At 38.9% G+C, this 16,313-nt stretch overlaps 2 protein-coding genes across 3 annotated transcripts; both read right to left on the bottom strand.

Moving 5' to 3' along the window:
* Positions 1-1,102: 1,102 nt before the first annotated feature.
* Positions 1,103-7,279, bottom strand: LOC129451668 (kelch-like protein 9). 2 transcript variants are annotated; one of them, XM_055215037.2, is made up of 8 exons: positions 6,853-7,279; positions 6,473-6,520; positions 5,569-5,851; positions 5,244-5,376; positions 3,824-4,044; positions 2,892-3,726; positions 2,695-2,808; positions 1,103-1,929 (listed from the first exon to the last, which is right to left on the bottom strand). In XM_055215037.2, the coding sequence occupies exons 2-8, from the start codon at positions 6,475-6,477 to the stop codon at positions 1,433-1,435; spliced, it is 2,088 nt and encodes a 695-aa protein (XP_055071012.1). In that variant the 5' UTR covers positions 6,478-6,520; positions 6,853-7,279; the 3' UTR covers positions 1,103-1,432. The 2 variants fall into 2 exon arrangements, with proteins under 2 accessions (XP_055071012.1, XP_055071013.1); XM_055215038.2 differs by having other exon boundaries at positions 3,824-4,020; positions 6,853-7,276.
* Positions 7,280-9,565: 2,286 nt separating this feature from the next.
* On the bottom strand, positions 9,566-16,099 carry hao2 (hydroxyacid oxidase 2 (long chain)). Its single transcript, XM_055215039.2, has 8 exons — positions 15,949-16,099; positions 15,465-15,617; positions 15,190-15,341; positions 10,748-11,031; positions 10,450-10,671; positions 10,211-10,369; positions 9,980-10,049; positions 9,566-9,870 (listed from the first exon to the last, which is right to left on the bottom strand). The coding sequence occupies exons 2-8, from the start codon at positions 15,593-15,595 to the stop codon at positions 9,815-9,817; spliced, it is 1,074 nt and encodes a 357-aa protein (XP_055071014.2). The 5' UTR covers positions 15,596-15,617; positions 15,949-16,099; the 3' UTR covers positions 9,566-9,814.
* Positions 16,100-16,313: the final 214 nt, after the last annotated feature.

Below are 16,313 nucleotides of genomic sequence, written 5' to 3'. Positions count from 1 at the left end.
AAATATTTGGTTTCAGCTCAAAATATCCCACCGATCATTTATTATAGCATGTCCAAAATGGCCATTTGGCTGGGCACATTGAAAAAAGCAGTTTTTATGTTTGTCCCTTTAAATGCAAATAAGCTACTGCCCTCACTCCTTTACCAACAGACAGTGAGTATTTTCAGTTAAAGGGGCCATGGCATGAAAATCTGACTATTTTCATGTTTAAGTGCTATGATTGGGTCCCCAGTGCTTCTATCAACCTCGAAAATGTGTAGTTTTGGTAAACCATTCTCTACGAGCACTTGAGAAAATAGGTCGTTTTTGGCTCTCCTTATGGCTCTCCTTATGATGTCATAACGAGCTCTTATAATAATAATACCGCCCCTTAATCTGCACTATCCAATCACAGCACTGCCATTTAGTGCAAAGTAAAGGAGAGAGAGAAAATAATTAACAGCATATAATTGAGTAACTATAATTGAGTTTCAATTGCAACAAACCGCTCATTTGCATTTTACAGGACACACCCAAAACGGCACATTTTTGCACAAACCTACAAAGTGGCAATTTTAACATGCTATAATGAATTATCTGTGGGGTATTTTGAGCTTAAACTTCACATATGTGCTCTGGGGACACCAAAGATTGATTTGACATCTTAAAAGTCTTGTGCCATGGCCCCTTTAAAATAGATCTTATTCCTATAAATACAGTTCAAGATAATTGTATCTTTAAATTCGCATTATAATGTGCTAACAAACACATTTAAAAAAAGCTTTTCGGTAAAATTAACCAGCCAGACAGTGGCTGTGGGCGGGGCTTTGTTTTTGTGGTGTCACATTAACAGGAAAATCAAAACAGCAGGTCAAATGAGACTGCTGTGTTTTAATAGGGATTAAAAAAAGAGGAGATGGTGGAGTTTTTACATTGTAGGGTGGCTGTGTTCACACTCTGCCAAAACACATTTATGTCCACACATTTTGCATAATGGATGTCCTTTAATCAAATTCTTTTTTGTCATGAGTTGAACATGTGGATGTTGTGTTCTATGAAGAGATTATGAAAATTACCTACACATAACACCACACAAATAAATTAATTAATAATACTTTTTTTATTTTTGCAATGCACATACAGTAGATACAACAGAGTTAAAATAGATGAACAAAAAAAAGAAGAATAATTTAGAGATAAAACATTAATCACCGCATGTCACATTTTTGGCAATAAAAGAAGCAGTGTTAAAAATAGCTTTTTTACAAGTAACTTATTTTCTTATTCAGACTCAGAAATTTCTGTTCTTGTAACTTAACTGTGATGTAACAATATCACTATAGCAGTTTTTGCATCATGCCCTGAAAACTTACCACATCGCTGGTGACATGAAGCAAATTACAGCATTTTACTCTTAAGTTTGACTTCTACAAGCAACATTGAAACATCTGCTTTAGCTTTTAGATGTTGAGAGTGGACTCTCCTGTATCTGAGCATCATCCACTAAACCCTTCGGACAATGAACAGTCATAGTGCAGGCCCGGATACCTCCGAGAGGCTCCAGGACACTAAAGACCTTCTCCCACTCGTCCTTTTCAGGGTCATAACACTGCACGATATCCACCATGCACCTGCTGTTCCACGAATAACCACCCACCACGTAGATGCGGCCCTTAAACACGGTCACCCCGACGTCACTCTGACCCCTAGGCATCGGGGCCACCACTGTCCACTGGTCAGTGGCAGGGCTGTAGAATTCACAGCTCAACACATCATCATAGTCATTCGTACCCCGGAAGTGGTTGCCGCCCATGACATAGAGGTGATCGCCCACGGTGCACATGCAGTGAAGGCCGCGCAGTTCCATCATGTCTGCACGTCTGCTCCACACGTCTCGGTCAGGGTCATAACAAAGCAGCTCTTTCTGGAAAGCATCTCTTGTAATACCACCTGATGGGATAAAGGGGTGTGCACCTTATTGATCATAAATGATAAATGCATATTGTTAACTGATATAAAAAAGAGATGCTTCTTTATTCTTGCAGAAACAAAAAGAAAGCATTAGGAAGGATGTGGTATAAAACCACATCTTGTTTTTACTGACCTGCTCACCCACACAGACAGCGTACGCAGGTTTTATTATAACTTATATAATCATATCTGCGTACCTTTTCAGCAACTCAAATGTTGTTTGAATGTAATATGTGACCCTGCTAGTGGAAACTAGCTAATGTCATTTTTTATAAAAAAAGCATGTCTTATTTCTAGGTTTTTAATCTTCCAGGTCCTATTAAACTGATGGCTATCTTTATGATGAGTGAAACAGAAACATTCTCACGGTTTCACAGCAGGTCTGTCATGTCCTTTTTCACAATGCTCTAACCACAGATAAGTGACCCACTTCAGCTCGCCGTGTACCTGTTTCCTTGCTTGCATTTGAAATTTGTTTCGAGAACTTTGCAAGGTTGCTAGGTGACCTCTACAAAATAGTTTTTTTAGTGTAGTTGTTTAGTAAGAGTAATGAAAGCATTCTTGTTTAGTGCCTTCATTCAATTTACCCAGAGATTCGTTGTGGATTAAGGCTATTCAGCTAAACATGCTTTTGTGAGACAGATTTAATTAGTTTACAAAATCTCCTCTCACCCACTTGGACGGATCTTACAACAGGCTTTCGCTCGGAGTTTACCTTTTTAAGCTATTTGTATAGGTACTTACCTGAGACAAACATCAGATCTCCATGTACTGTGCCTGCATGTCCATAGTGAGGTTCACTCATCGGTGCAACAAAACTCCACTCGTTCTTGTTCAAGTTGTAGCACTCCACAGAATCTGAGGAACAGACAGTCCTGAGTATTTTCAAGAAAGGACAGAACACAACGTACGAAGTAATTGCTACAACATGTCCTCCTTACCAATCTCCCCAGTGGCATTCCTCCCTCCAACAGCGTAGAGCTTCCCCTTAAGAGCACTCAGATGGAAGAAGGTCCTTTTCTCATTCAGAGAAGCCACCTGTAACCAGCGGTCAAAGCGAGGATCGTATCTATACGCGCTGTCCACGGCTGTCTTACCTTTGGTGTCGTAAGTACTCTGACCCCCTACAATGTAAAGGAACCCCCCGAGCAAGGCTACGCCATGCTGGTAACGTGGCACCTCCATGGGTTGTAGGTTTCTCCAGGTGCCATCACCTTCTTCATCGTACAGTCTGAGCTCCTTGCTCACTACTAGTTGCTGTCTCATCACCCCACCCAGAACCACCAAGTGAGTGGAATCCGATCGAATTCGAGTCCGCTCCGTCTGCAACGCCGGCTGGAGGAACGGCAGCATCTGATAGTTGCTGGCCTCCAGAAGAAGGTTGACGCAGGCTGTGTCTGATCGCATGAAGGGCACCTCTTCTTCCTTTCCCTTGTTTGCTCCTTCTTCTTCCTGAGAGATCTGGAGAAGTTCAGCAGGGGACATCAAGGGGAAGCGGATGTGTTTCATCAGGGAGTACGCAGCGGAGCGACGCTCGCTGGGTTTATGGGATAGCCAAGCACGGGTGATGCGGTAGAGCTCCATCTCAGTGAAACCGCTGAGAGAGTCGCTGGAAAGAGCGTAAGTCATGCTCGCCTCAGACAACTGCAAGATCCGACCGCTCTCAGACAGTTCAGAAAAGTTCTCACACACGAACCTGTAGACGTGGTTTTGGACGTCCTCAAGGAGAAGATCTCTGGCAATGCGCTCCACTTCCACACAGTTTTCTATGGTGATCTGCATTAAAAGGAAGATGGCGCATGTTACGCATTGACGCATGATTGTTGAAGTTCATGCAAAAGAAGAGTAAACACCACATCTTAAGGGTTCGTACCTCACTGCTGAGCAGCTGGTTGCAGAAGCTGAGAACGGGAAGCACCTGGAGGAAGCTTGCCGCCTCTAATGTGTCCTGGAGACTCCCAAGATTCAGGCTTAGACGTGATGTGTAGATGAACTCGATGATGTTCTTCAGGCCTGTAGTGCTAACCCCATGGAGCTTGATCTCCTTTAGGTCCTGCTCTTTCATGCCTCCTGCCAATCCACAAGAAGAAGAGACTGAAAAAACAATAAGATGGATGATGGCTGAAGATTGCAAACAGGAAATGTTTTCTTTTTAATTTTAGCACATTTAAAGGGATAGTTCACTTCAAAATTACATTTCTGTCATCATCTACTCATCCCCATGTTGTTCCAAACCTGCACGATTTTTTTCTGATGAACACAAAAAAAGACACCCTGAGAAATGATGGCAAACACAAAAAAGCAAGTGACCATTGACCTCCATAGTAGGAATAAAATATTTTGGAAGTATTGTGATAAATGATGAAGAAAATATTTTGATAAATGATGGTAAGCACAAGGTTGACGGTACCCATTAAATTCAATCCTATTTTTTTATTCCTACTATGGAAGTTTATGGTCACTTACTGCTGTGTGTTTACAATCATTTCTCAAAATATCTTCCTTTGTGTTCATCAGAAAAAAGAAATTCATACAGGTCTAGAACAACATGAGGATGAGCAAAAGATGACAGAATTTTCATTTTTTAAGTGAATTATCCCTTTAAAAAAATAATCACATTTGTGTACATTGTAAAAAGTAGATATCTAACGTTATATTTCTGTCTTGTTTTCCAGTACAAATATCTAAAAATTCTTAAAGCAAGAGGCATTTACTTGAGAAGCAAAATTATATTATTATATTATATGATATTAAGTCATATTCTCTGAAAAAATCAAAAGAGTTTATGTTTAAACATTAAAAATCTGGCAACGGGTTAAGAAAAATAAACTTGAATTGATTACTTAATAAAGAGGTAAAACTTTATTTTATATAATTTATAACTTGAAAACAAACTTGAATTGATTACTTGATAAAGAGGTAAAACTTTATTTTATATAATTTATTTAATATGAAGCATACATTTTAATGGGTTTATTTAAGCATAAACATTTAGATAATTTCCAAGTAAAAATAATTCTATAATTCTATAAACTGCTATAGTGATATAATTCTATAATCTTCGATAATAATCTTTGATAGCATTGCGTAGCTTAACTGATAAAGCATGACTTCCTCATAAAACCTAAAGCTTGCACTGAAAATAAAAGTATTTGTCAAAAGCATATTGTAAGTATAATAATGTAAATAAAACTTAAAAACTAAAGGCTGGATTTACTTAAAAATAGTAAATTCCATGTGAAACTTACTTAAAAAAAGCGTATTATTTTTAAGTGTGGTTTGGCTGCATTTACCTGTAAACATGGCCTTGAAATAATCACTGGCCGAAGCCATAATGACCCTGTGTACTGGGAAAGTTTCACTGCTGTCGCCAGGCACCAGAGTGACATCACATAGGGTCTCATCAGAACGGAAATTATCCAACCCCTGGACCAAGGCAAACATTTCCATCAAAAAATATATATACACATACATACATGCATACATGCATACATGCATATATATGTATATACTTTAAGGCAAATTGTTTATTTGCAAAATACAAATTGTAGCACAGTACTGGCATTACAGTTTTCTTTGTTTTAGGTAAATTAGTAAACAAATCCAACTTTTTCTTACTTTGAGTATGACGGCTCCATGCTCTGTGCTGTTGAACACTTGAATTTCTGGCCTAGGAGGAGGAGTTGGTTTTTGGGCCACTTGTGGTTTTGTGGGGGTAACGTGTGTTGGCTCTGGAGGTTTTGGTGCAGGTTCTGGAGCTTTCGGAGCGGTCTGGGCTGGCCTTGGGGGGGCAGCTGTTGGGGGCTTGTCTGGTTGAGGAGGTGGTCGTGGAGGCTCCCTCTGCGATCTGCTTCCTATTCGCGAAAGTCTTCGTGAAAGTTTTCCTTCCTCTCCACTATTTCTGAAACAAGATGATAAGGTGTATATAAAGTAGTTCCCCAACCGAAAACTGACACAGTTTGGTGCATGAGGTCTTACAGCAACTTTTATTTTAAGATTATTCTTCCCCTTTTGTATAACTCATATTTTATAACACATAAGTGTTTATGCATCCTTAGAGTTTGTAAGTAATATCATTGCATTATTCAAGTTTAGATATTAGTTTACATATACCTTCACACTGTTCACACTGAAAAACAAAGCAGGTTAATAAAAAAAAATCCCCCTTAACAACTGCGGAAACAATGGAAAGATCACATTTTTAAGAGAGACAACATGCAATTTAACCACCCAATTTAGGTGGATACCATAACGTTTAGAGTTTAAATAAAGAATTATTAGAAAACTGCTCCCGTGTAACACGTTAGGAGTTCAAAAGGTCATGTGTTTGAACCCAAAAAAAAAACACACATATACTGATAAAAATGCTTGTAAGTCACTTTGGATAAAAGCATCTGCCAAATGCGTAAATGTAGACAACAGAATCACAAGTTGATAAAACAGGTTGCATTCACTGTTGTTAAGATAAAACCCCAAACCACCCTTTAACGGCCTATGATGCAATAAGAGGGTCAAAACTTACCCCATGTTTCTTGAGTCTGTTTGCAGATCGCGTTCCAATAAATGTTTTCTAAATAATTTATTTGGAAAAAACAGATGGTTTTATTCGCCTACTTTTTAGGAATATTATTAGATTTAAAGTAAAAAAGTTGTGCAAGAGTATGGCCGGAAAGGGGAAGTAAATCATGCCATCTATTTGCAAAATAACAAAGTGGCAAGTTACACAGACATAGCTTGTTTTGATATGTACTTTTTGTCGAAAGTAAGAGGTTAATGTAACAAACATATTTGGTAGATTAACTTCTCATACTGAAAATCGTTCCCAACAAAGTACTGACACACAAACTGATTTAGTGTATAAACAGTGAAACAAGATGGACTACGCAAAACAAAGTAGCTTACCAGGACGTGCTGCTTTCTCTGGGTGTCCTAAAAGTCTCTTCTCATTATAGCACAAAACATTACACTGTGATCGCACATGTGATTCGAACTCAAGTTAACACAAACGGGTATGCAGTGTTTACCACAACCTCACTGACTTCCTGTGTCACTTCTCTCTGCCCTTTTCTCTTAGACACGCACATGCATGTTGTTTCAAAATGTGCTGTCTTCCTTTTTTGACATGTTACTTATAATAGGCTTCAGTTTTTGAAGCCTTTACTGCTTCCTCTGCACTGTGATGTTGTTTGATGCACATGAGGAGAACCCATAGCCCATGAGAAGAAAGGAAGACTAAAATCAGATTGACTTTTTTTGAAGTGTTGCTTTAGTATTATACTTTTCATTTAGTGCCTGAATTGTTTCTTATCATTCTTTCGGGACTACAAAAGTTGTAAACACTATAAACATCATAACAAAGGAGACAATGTAATAATCACAAAATATGAAATCTTAAGTGCTTTAAATGAAACCTCTCTGTGCATATGTGGCCACGTACATAAGAAACCATCAAAACCAACCAGATAAGAAACTTTCACTTTTATTCCCTGTTATGACAGATCTATCAGTCTATCCTATAGACGAATATGTATAGGCCATTTGGAGCTCAAACTAGTGCTTTATCAGACCTGTACTGTACCTTGCTTGTGCCTAGCTTGGTTATGTAAGGAATAATGTATAGACAAACGGTTGTTATAGCAGAGATAAGCCCTGACAGTGTGATCAGGTCTTGTATTCACAATAACAACCGGCTGCCTGTACATTATCCTGCTTGTTACATTGCTATTTACCTCATAAGTAAGGTAAGCATCATTAAATATTGATTTGAAATATTTTATTAGATATAAAACCAGTTTATTCGTTTTTTTAAAAATTTCAAATATCATATACACACTATTTGGTTTAATCAGTTGTAAATATAATGTCATACATGTTATTAAAATACATACAGTGAGGAAAATAAGCATTTGAACACCCTGCTATTTTGCAAGTTCTCCCACTTAGAAATCATGGAGGGGTTTGAAATTGTCATGGTAGGTGCATGTCCACTGTGAGAGACATAATCCAAAAAAAATCAGTTAAAATTGTTTTTAAACTATTTATTTATATGATACAGATGCAAATAAGTATTTGAACACCTGTCTATCAGCTACAATTCTGACCCTCAAAGACCTGTTAGTCTGCCTTTAAAATGTCCACCTCCACTCCATTTATTATCCTACATTAGATGCATCTGTTTGAAGTCGTTAGCTTCATAAAGACACCTGTCCACCCCATACAATCAGTAAGAATCCAACTACTAACATGGCCAAGACCAAAGAGCTATGCAAAGACACTAGAGACAAAATTGTACACCTCCACAAGGCTGGAAAGGGCTACAGGAAAATTGCCAAGCAGCTTGGTGAAAAAAGTTCCACTGTTGGAGCAATCATTAGAAAATGTAAGAAGCTAAACATGACTGTCAATCTCCCTCGTACTGGGGCTCCATGCAAGATCTCACCTCTTGGGGTCTCAATGATCCTAAGAAAGGTGAGAAATCAGCCCAGAACTACACGGGAGGAGCTGGTCAATGACCTGTAAAGAGCTGGGACCACAGTTTTTAAGGTTACTGTTGGTAATACACTAAGACATCATGGTTTGAAATCATGCATGGCACGGAACGTTCCCCTGCTTAAAACAGCACATGTCCAGGCCCGTCTTAAGTTTGCCATGACCATTTGGATGATCCAGAGGGGTCATGGGAGAAAGTCATGTGGTCAGATGAGACCAAAATAGAACTTTTTGATCATAATTCCACTAAACTTGTTTGGAGGTAGAAGAATGATAAGTACCATCCAAAGAACACCAACCCTACTGTGGAGCATCATGGTAGCATCATGCTTTGGGGGTATTTTTCTGCACATGGGACAGGGCGATTGCACTTTATTAAGGAGAGGATGACCGGAGCCATGTATTGCGAGATTTTGGGGAACAACCTCCTTCCCTCAGTTAGAGCATTGAAGATGAGTTGAGGCTGGGTCTTCCAACATGACAATGACCCAAAGCACACAGCCAGGATAACCAAGGAGTGGCTTTGTAAGAATCATATCAAGGTTCTGGCGTGGCCTAGCCAGTCCTACCCTAAACCCAATAGAAAATCTTTGGAGGGAACTCAAACTTCGTGTTTTTCAGCGACAGGTCAGAAACCTGACTGATCTAGAGAAGATCTGTGTGAAGATGTGGGCCAAAATCCCTCCTGCAGTGTGTGCAAACCAGATGAAAAACTACAGGAAACGTTTGACCTCTGTAATTGCAAACAAAGGTTACTGTACCAAATATTAACATTGACTTTCTCAGGTGTTCAAATACTTATTTGCAGCTGTATCATACAAATAAATAGTTTTAAAAAATCATACATTGTGATTTCTGTTTTTTTTTAGATTATGTCTCTCACAGTGGATGCGAACTTGCAAAATAGCAGGGTTCAAATACTTATTTTACTAACTGTATTTATATTACATTTTGTGTAATATTAGACTGTAGCTGTCAAAAGGATTTGCAGCAACCTGGTTACTGTGTGATATTACATCTGGGAATAACAAACCTGCAAATGTCACGACTGGCCAATCAGAATCAAGCATTCCAACGAGCTGTCTTAGATCAGGTTATAACAGTATTTACATAAGCAAAAATGCAATTCAAATGATTTAGAAATTTATTTCGAGATTGATCAGATAATCAGTTTAATTTGCAAAGTAAGTTAGTGCTTGCTGAATTAAAAAAACACGGTAGTAAGTGATACAGTACCGTCAATACACTGTGAACATTTGCAAAATGCGACTTACTTAAAAGCTACAGTGGTTTATATACCGTATCTCTTTAAGAATACATTATGACATGTTAGATTGTAGTGTTTTGCAGCCTGAACTACAGTTCTTGTTGCTATTCAAAGTCTGGAGAACTGAATGAGGCTCCTGTTGATCTCAGCAACATTTCTGCAACCTAGAAAAATAAGAGGCCATTCAAGGTCGAGAGATTACTTGTCTGGCTTCAAAGCCTTGTTTATCTGTTTCTTTTGATGTGTAGATGCCGTGGAGCATTGTAGACTTACCTGATAACGCCATGGATAAACGAAACTCATCATGTAACATCTGCAAGACCTCTTTCACTCCTTCTTCCCCCTGGACAAAACAGATAAGATTCAGATAAATGGATATGATCTACTGTGTACCAACTATCATGCACATACATACGAATTTATCAAATAGTTAGCTGATAAATCAATCATGTTTATAACCAAATGAGAATTTACATACAATAACATGCACTCCTGCACCGTTACCTTGTAAGCGAGGCCCCAGATTGCTGGTCTGCCAATAAACACACATCTTGCTCCCAAGGCCACGGCCTTCAGCACATCGCTGCCTGTGCGGATACCCCCGTCCATGTAGACCTCGACACGGCCCTGCACTGCCTCCACTATCTCAGGCAAACAATCTATCTGTGTGACATACAGGGCCGTGACATAAAAAAGTGGATGGTGCATAATACATACTTTATCTAAACTTCAGAGACACCTACCGTTGCAGGCCCTCCATCAAGTTGTCGGCCTCCATGATTCGACACAATTATGCCGTGGACCCCATGTTTCACAGCCAGCTCTGCATCTTCTCTTGTAAGGATGCCCTTGATTATTATAGGGAGCTTTGTTAGAGACTGGAGCCAGGTCACATCCTCCCAGCTGATGGATGGGTCTAATGTGTTGGCCGGAATCCCGTATTCCTCGTGGGAGCCTTCGTGCATCTGTGAAGGAGACAAGGAAATTCATACAAACATTCAAAGACCAAGTAGCACTCATTCATGCAAACTGCAATCTTACCTGGAACATCCCCTCAAAGTTTTTGACCTTCAGATGAGGTGGGAGTTTAAAATGGTTGCGGATGTCATTGCGGCGTTTACCAGTATAGGGCACATCCACTGTGAGCACCAAGGCCTTGTACCCGAGCCCTTCCACTCGGCGCACAATCTGCTCCGACAGCGCACGGTCTCTGTATAAATACAGCTGAAACCAGCGGTACCCGTTGGGTGCTGCGGCGCAGATCTCCTCCACCGAGCATGTGGAGTATGTGCTTGTTATGTAGCAGGTGTTCACTGCTTCAGTGGCTGGGTAATGAGCAGAAAGATGGAAATACAGAAGTGAAACAATGTTTTATTTAAGCCTATTAGACAAAAGTAGTGAAATAAACTCTTTCGTAAAGTATAACACAATGAAAGCTAAACACTTTTCGAACTTAAGCAGGCAAAGGATGTCACTGTGCAGTAGGGGTGAGCGGGGCACAAACTAACGCGTTAATTGTAACACGGCTACTTTACATGTTTATAAAGAGCCGAACAATCTGTGCTTTTGTTTTTATTTCTCTTACGGTCAGAAGATGATCTCTTGTGAATTTGTGAAAAGTTTTGATGTGTTTTGTTTAAGATATTGAACTAAGAGTGTTTTGGGAAGTAAATTTCTTCATCTTTTTTTTTCCGATTTTTGAGTTAAGTGTGTAAGTCATCAAATCCAACCTTGTATTATTTTAAAGTCGCCATGAAACGGAAGTATCAATTGCCTAATTTTCCCCGTGGTGACGTGCATTCGAGTAAAACCGGCCTCTGAAATGAAATAAGGCAGGGCTGGATTTGAATTTGTCCATCGAGATCTGATTGGATCATTTGAAGTTGGGTCATGTTGCTAATTGCTAATCGCAGCGATATTCTCCCGGACCCCACCCACCTGCCATAGAGACAGAGCGCAGTTATGCAAATTTAAAAACCACGCCCACCGGGGGGGGGAGCAATCCAACCGTCTCCATTGACTATGTATTGCGAGAAGCCGCCTCCTTGTCATTTCTGGCTTATAACAAAAAACTGAATAATGCCTAAAAGCTGCTGTGTGACAATATGTACAGCTAACAAGCCAAAGAACCCAGAAATACGTTTTTATAAGCTGTCGAGCCGTAAAACCCAGTCTTTTAGGAAAATAAAGTGGATCGCCGACTACGTTTCTCCCTAGTGGATGCAGTTTTACTAATAGAAGTACTATGAAAAAGTTGCCTGTATCCATTTTTGTGTCTTTAAACGCTCGTTTTTTGGGGTTGACAGCTTATAAAAACTTATTTACAGATTAAACTTAAAAACAGAATAATACCTAAAAGCTGCTGTGTGACAAGGTGTACATCTAACAAGCCAAAAAAAAAAATACGTTTTTATAAGCTGTCGACTAAAGCGTTTAAAGACACAGAAATGGAAACAGACAACTTTTCATAGTACTACTATTAGTAGAACTGCGTCCACTAGGGGGAAACGTAGTCGGCGATCCACTTTATTCTCCTTAAAGGCTGGGTTTTACGTCTCGACAGCTTATAAAAACTTATTTCTGGGTTCTTTGGCTTGTTAGCTGTACATATTGTCACACAGCAGCTTTTAGGCATTATTCAGTTTTTTGTTATAAGCCAGAAATGACAAGGAGGCGGCCTCTCGCAATACAAAGTCAATGGAGACGGTTGGATTGCTTTCTCCCCCGGTGGGCGTGGTTTTCAGGTTATGACGCGCTGCGCTCTGTCTCTATTGCTGCGTCCGAAACCGCCTACTACATACTATAAAGTACGCAAAAAGCAGTAGGCGAGGCGCGTAGTATGTCCGAATACATAGTATTCGAAAAACAGTATGCGAAAAGTACCCGGATGACCTACTACTTCCGGTTAGATTTTGCAGTGTGCATACGATGGACGCTTCACTATCCCATGATGCCCCGGACGAGGAGTTATCCAATGAAGAAGAAGAGGCACGCGGCTGTTTTCGCGCTGAAATGACACAACGTGATGACGACGTATGTCACGTGATGTAACAACATGGCGGATGTAGTACGTCCGAATTTCATTCATACTACCAGGATTCATACTATACAGTACCTACTGTTTCAACGCCAAGTAAGTAGGTACTTCATCTTATTCAGTACCTACTATACAGTATGCGGTTTCGGACGCAGCCATACATTATGACCGGAAGTAAAGAGAGATCGTTTTTAGGAGGGGAGGAGATTTGCATATTTGATTAAAGATTATGAGGGCACCTGAATTTTTAAAAATTAATGAAGCTCACAGATAAATAATTTGTAAAAAATACCACAATATTACAAAACAAATTACAGTTTTTTATTTTACTTTTCATTGCAACTTTAATCACTCTTGTTACCTACACAGCGTGGTTAGTTGTAACACAGTGTTACAATTTAGTTAGATTAATTATTAGCAGAGGCGATTCTAGGGTTAGAGCTTTAGGGGTGCTGAGCACCAAATGAGCTCCGCTGCATTCACCCGCTCTTTTTTCCTACAGAAACCAATAATATGTCTATTGTAAAATAAGTATAATTTTAACATTGGTTCAACTTACTCCAAATTCCAGATTTTTTTTGAGACTTTTCAGGCATGAAAACGGGTCAGGGGGGAAAAAGATGAGAAGAATATTACCCCTCTAGGGTCTGGGAGCACGCTCCCCTTAGAATTTTTTTTAAATGACATATTTTAAAGCATCAATCTGATGGGTTTTGAGATGCATTTTTTGCCAACCTTTCTCTTTCTGATTAATGGCGAGCTAGCACTTTTTTTTGCCATTAATGCCATATTAAAGTCTCAGGACAAAAGGTGGGCTACAGCAGCAGTGTGGGTATGGTTTATGTGAATACACAGTGTATCATTTTAAGCCTTTGTCAAAATGACAAATCTCCTAATTTATAACTTTTATGCCTACAACATATGGTAGGTTTATTAATAGTTTGTTAATTTGCAGCTTTTCTTTTAACAGTCCTTTAATTGAACCATTACCTTTACTATATGTCTAAAACAAAACCCTTGTGACTCCTGCACTAAGGGTTAAATACGTTATCCCCTTCATATTAATCTACAATAGATTAATGTGACAAACTTAAAAAAATGTATTGTCTAGTTTGATAGTCAGACAGTTAGTGATTTCACACATAACTTACCGGTACTCGTGGTATACAGTTATATGTAGTTTGTTTTCACTCTGTTCCAAACGCCATGTTTTCATGACGACTGACCAGAAAAGACACACGTGAAGTCATGTTTACATGACTCCCGATTGTTAAAATAAGTCTCAAATTAACAATAAATCATACAATAAACTTTAACAACGGAGACACACGTATGCAACTACCACTGAGACGCACAAAACTGCATGCGTCTTGCGGAAGAACATTGTAACCGGTGCTATTTCTCCCAGGCACTGTGCTACTCCGCAGCGCGCGGGTACCCGCCGGACTAAAATAATCTGAAAATAAACACTTATTATAGGTGTACCATGGTGATTCAGTATAAGAAAAAACACGGCTTGAAAGATTGATTGATGTTGTACCCGCTCATTATAAACATAGCGTAAACATTTTGTAAGATTTGAAAAAAAACTTTCATCACAACAATATAATGGATTCTCACTCTGCGTGTGTTTCGCGCTGGATGACGGTCGGGCTGATGCAGGTACAGAGAAGTAGAATAAGAGGATGACACCATTTGCTAGGCGGGGAGGTTTTCATTTTCTAGCTTAACATATACATTTTAAACCACAAACTACGGAGTATGTTTTGGACATTATTTAACCTTGTCAAAGACGAACGAACATTTTAGAATAAATAAATTTCTTGCTCCAAGTTTTGGGGGTGCTGAGCTCCTTTTTAGGGGTGCTGAAGCACCCCTAGAGAGGGGCTAGCCTCGCCCATGATTATTAGTATATATATATATATATATTATAGTATAAATTAATTTTCAACCGTTATCTTACAATTACACCAAAGTGACAGGATTGCATAGGATACCCCATAGGTGGGGTACGTTGTAACAAACAGAGGGTTTGTTGTAACACCTGCTAGAAAATTTTGCTTAAACACAAATAATTAAATAAAATTATGTCTATATACTATAGGTGGATATTGTTTATATATCTGCATATAATAGATAGATATCCACACATTCATCCATCCATGATCCTTCATCTAACCATGCCTGTATTATGCATCAATGCATTATAAATTGATGCAGACTGCTCCATATGGTTACAAATCTATCTCGCGATAATATGATGCATCCAGTCGAACACACCGGTATTACAGTAATTAATGTCAACAACGCCATCTAGTGGCCATCGTAGAGGATAACCGTTTTTTTACTGGCAAGTAAACAAGAAACGAAAGTTTATTTTCACAAAACACACTTATTTTGGAGATTTCTATGCTACGTTTTGGCTTTCCTTATGTCATACTCTCACCTCTGGCAGTGGCTAATTCTCCTTCATACCACGCAAGACAGTGAAAAGCGGTGGGTGCAATTCCCACAGGGAAGTTTATCTCCCTTCCGAGCACTGTGGTCCTCGTGTCACTGACCGACACGTCCCGTAAAATCCGTGGCCTCAAGCGGATCCTGAAAGAGATGAGATTTTGTTTGGACGGTTCGTATTATATTTTTTAGTTACGGATTTGTTAAAAAAGAAATAGACAATGAATATACCCAGTATATATCGTGCGAACTTAAATGCACCGTTACCGTTTGTAAGCCAACAGATTGTCATCTCTAGTGTGACACTCATCAGCTCCAGCCGCATAATATTCCCATGTAGATTTAGAGAGATGCTGTTTGGCATACTCCTCAAAATCTGCGAGACAGACCATACTCATGTCTGCACAGCTGATTTCCACACTTGGGGAAAAAAAGAACAATGACAACATCCGTAAGTACTGCACGACTTATAACTTTCACCTGTTGTAAGAATACTATAGTATATAATACAGAAATTAGCTAATATATAAATGTTCTAAGGACAATATAATACACTATATTTAAAACCAGTGAAACGTTGTACGTTGAATCACTTCCTAAACCACCAATACTTGCATGCAAAAAATGTAAGCATCCTTTTCATGGTTTATGCAAATATATAAAATAGAAATGCTTAATAGGCCAAAATTAAATACTTAATAAATACTTATAGCTTTATAAATATCTCAAAACAAACAGATGTGTATTTTACCTTGCTGGGTTACACAAATGTAGGCGATAGAACTGTGGACTGTTTCAGTGCTGTCTTTTGTATGCTAAATGTTTGAGCAAAGATTAACACCAATGCCTGAACTAGGACGATGGGAACACCAAAGTGGGCTGGAATTAACATTTTAACTGTTACTAAGAACCACTACTTACTTTTTAGTAGACACTACATTCACTTACTGAAGTAACACCATGCAATCTACTGAACTGGAATTTATTTTCATACTAATATTTGATTAAAAAATGGTTTTCAATTTTGTACTTTTTATGCACTACCATAAAGTTAATAATTAAAGTCACAAGAACAGATCCCTGACCTATGGACTTCATAGATCAACTGTTTTCGTA

Source organism: Misgurnus anguillicaudatus, chromosome 17, assembly GCF_027580225.2.
Source record: "Misgurnus anguillicaudatus chromosome 17, ASM2758022v2, whole genome shotgun sequence".
Taxonomy (NCBI): Eukaryota; Metazoa; Chordata; class Actinopteri; order Cypriniformes; family Cobitidae; genus Misgurnus; species Misgurnus anguillicaudatus.
The sequence above is the reverse complement of the archived record's forward strand: the minus strand, read 5'-3'. Positions and strand labels throughout refer to the sequence as shown.

Excerpts from the sequence above, each read along its gene's own strand:
- LOC129451668 (XM_055215037.2), bottom strand. Across the intron at positions 2,809-2,891 it reads GAATGCCACTGGGGAGATTG|ATTCTGTGGAGTGCTACAAC; the intron begins GTAAGGAGGACA and ends TCTGTTCCTCAG. Across the intron at positions 1,930-2,694 it reads AGATCTGATGTTTGTCTCAG|GTGGTATTACAAGAGATGCT; the intron begins GTAAGTACCTAT and ends TTATCCCATCAG.
- hao2 (XM_055215039.2), bottom strand. The coding sequence starts at position 15,595 with ATGAGTATGGTCTGTCTCGCAGATTTTGAGGAGTATGCCAAACAGCAT. Across the intron at positions 10,672-10,747 it reads ACTTTGAGGGGATGTTCCAG|ATGCACGAAGGCTCCCACGA; the intron begins GTAAGATTGCAG and ends TCTCCTTCACAG. Across the intron at positions 10,050-10,210 it reads TCTGGGGCCTCGCTTACAAG|GGGGAAGAAGGAGTGAAAGA; the intron begins GTAACGGTGCAG and ends TGTTTTGTCCAG.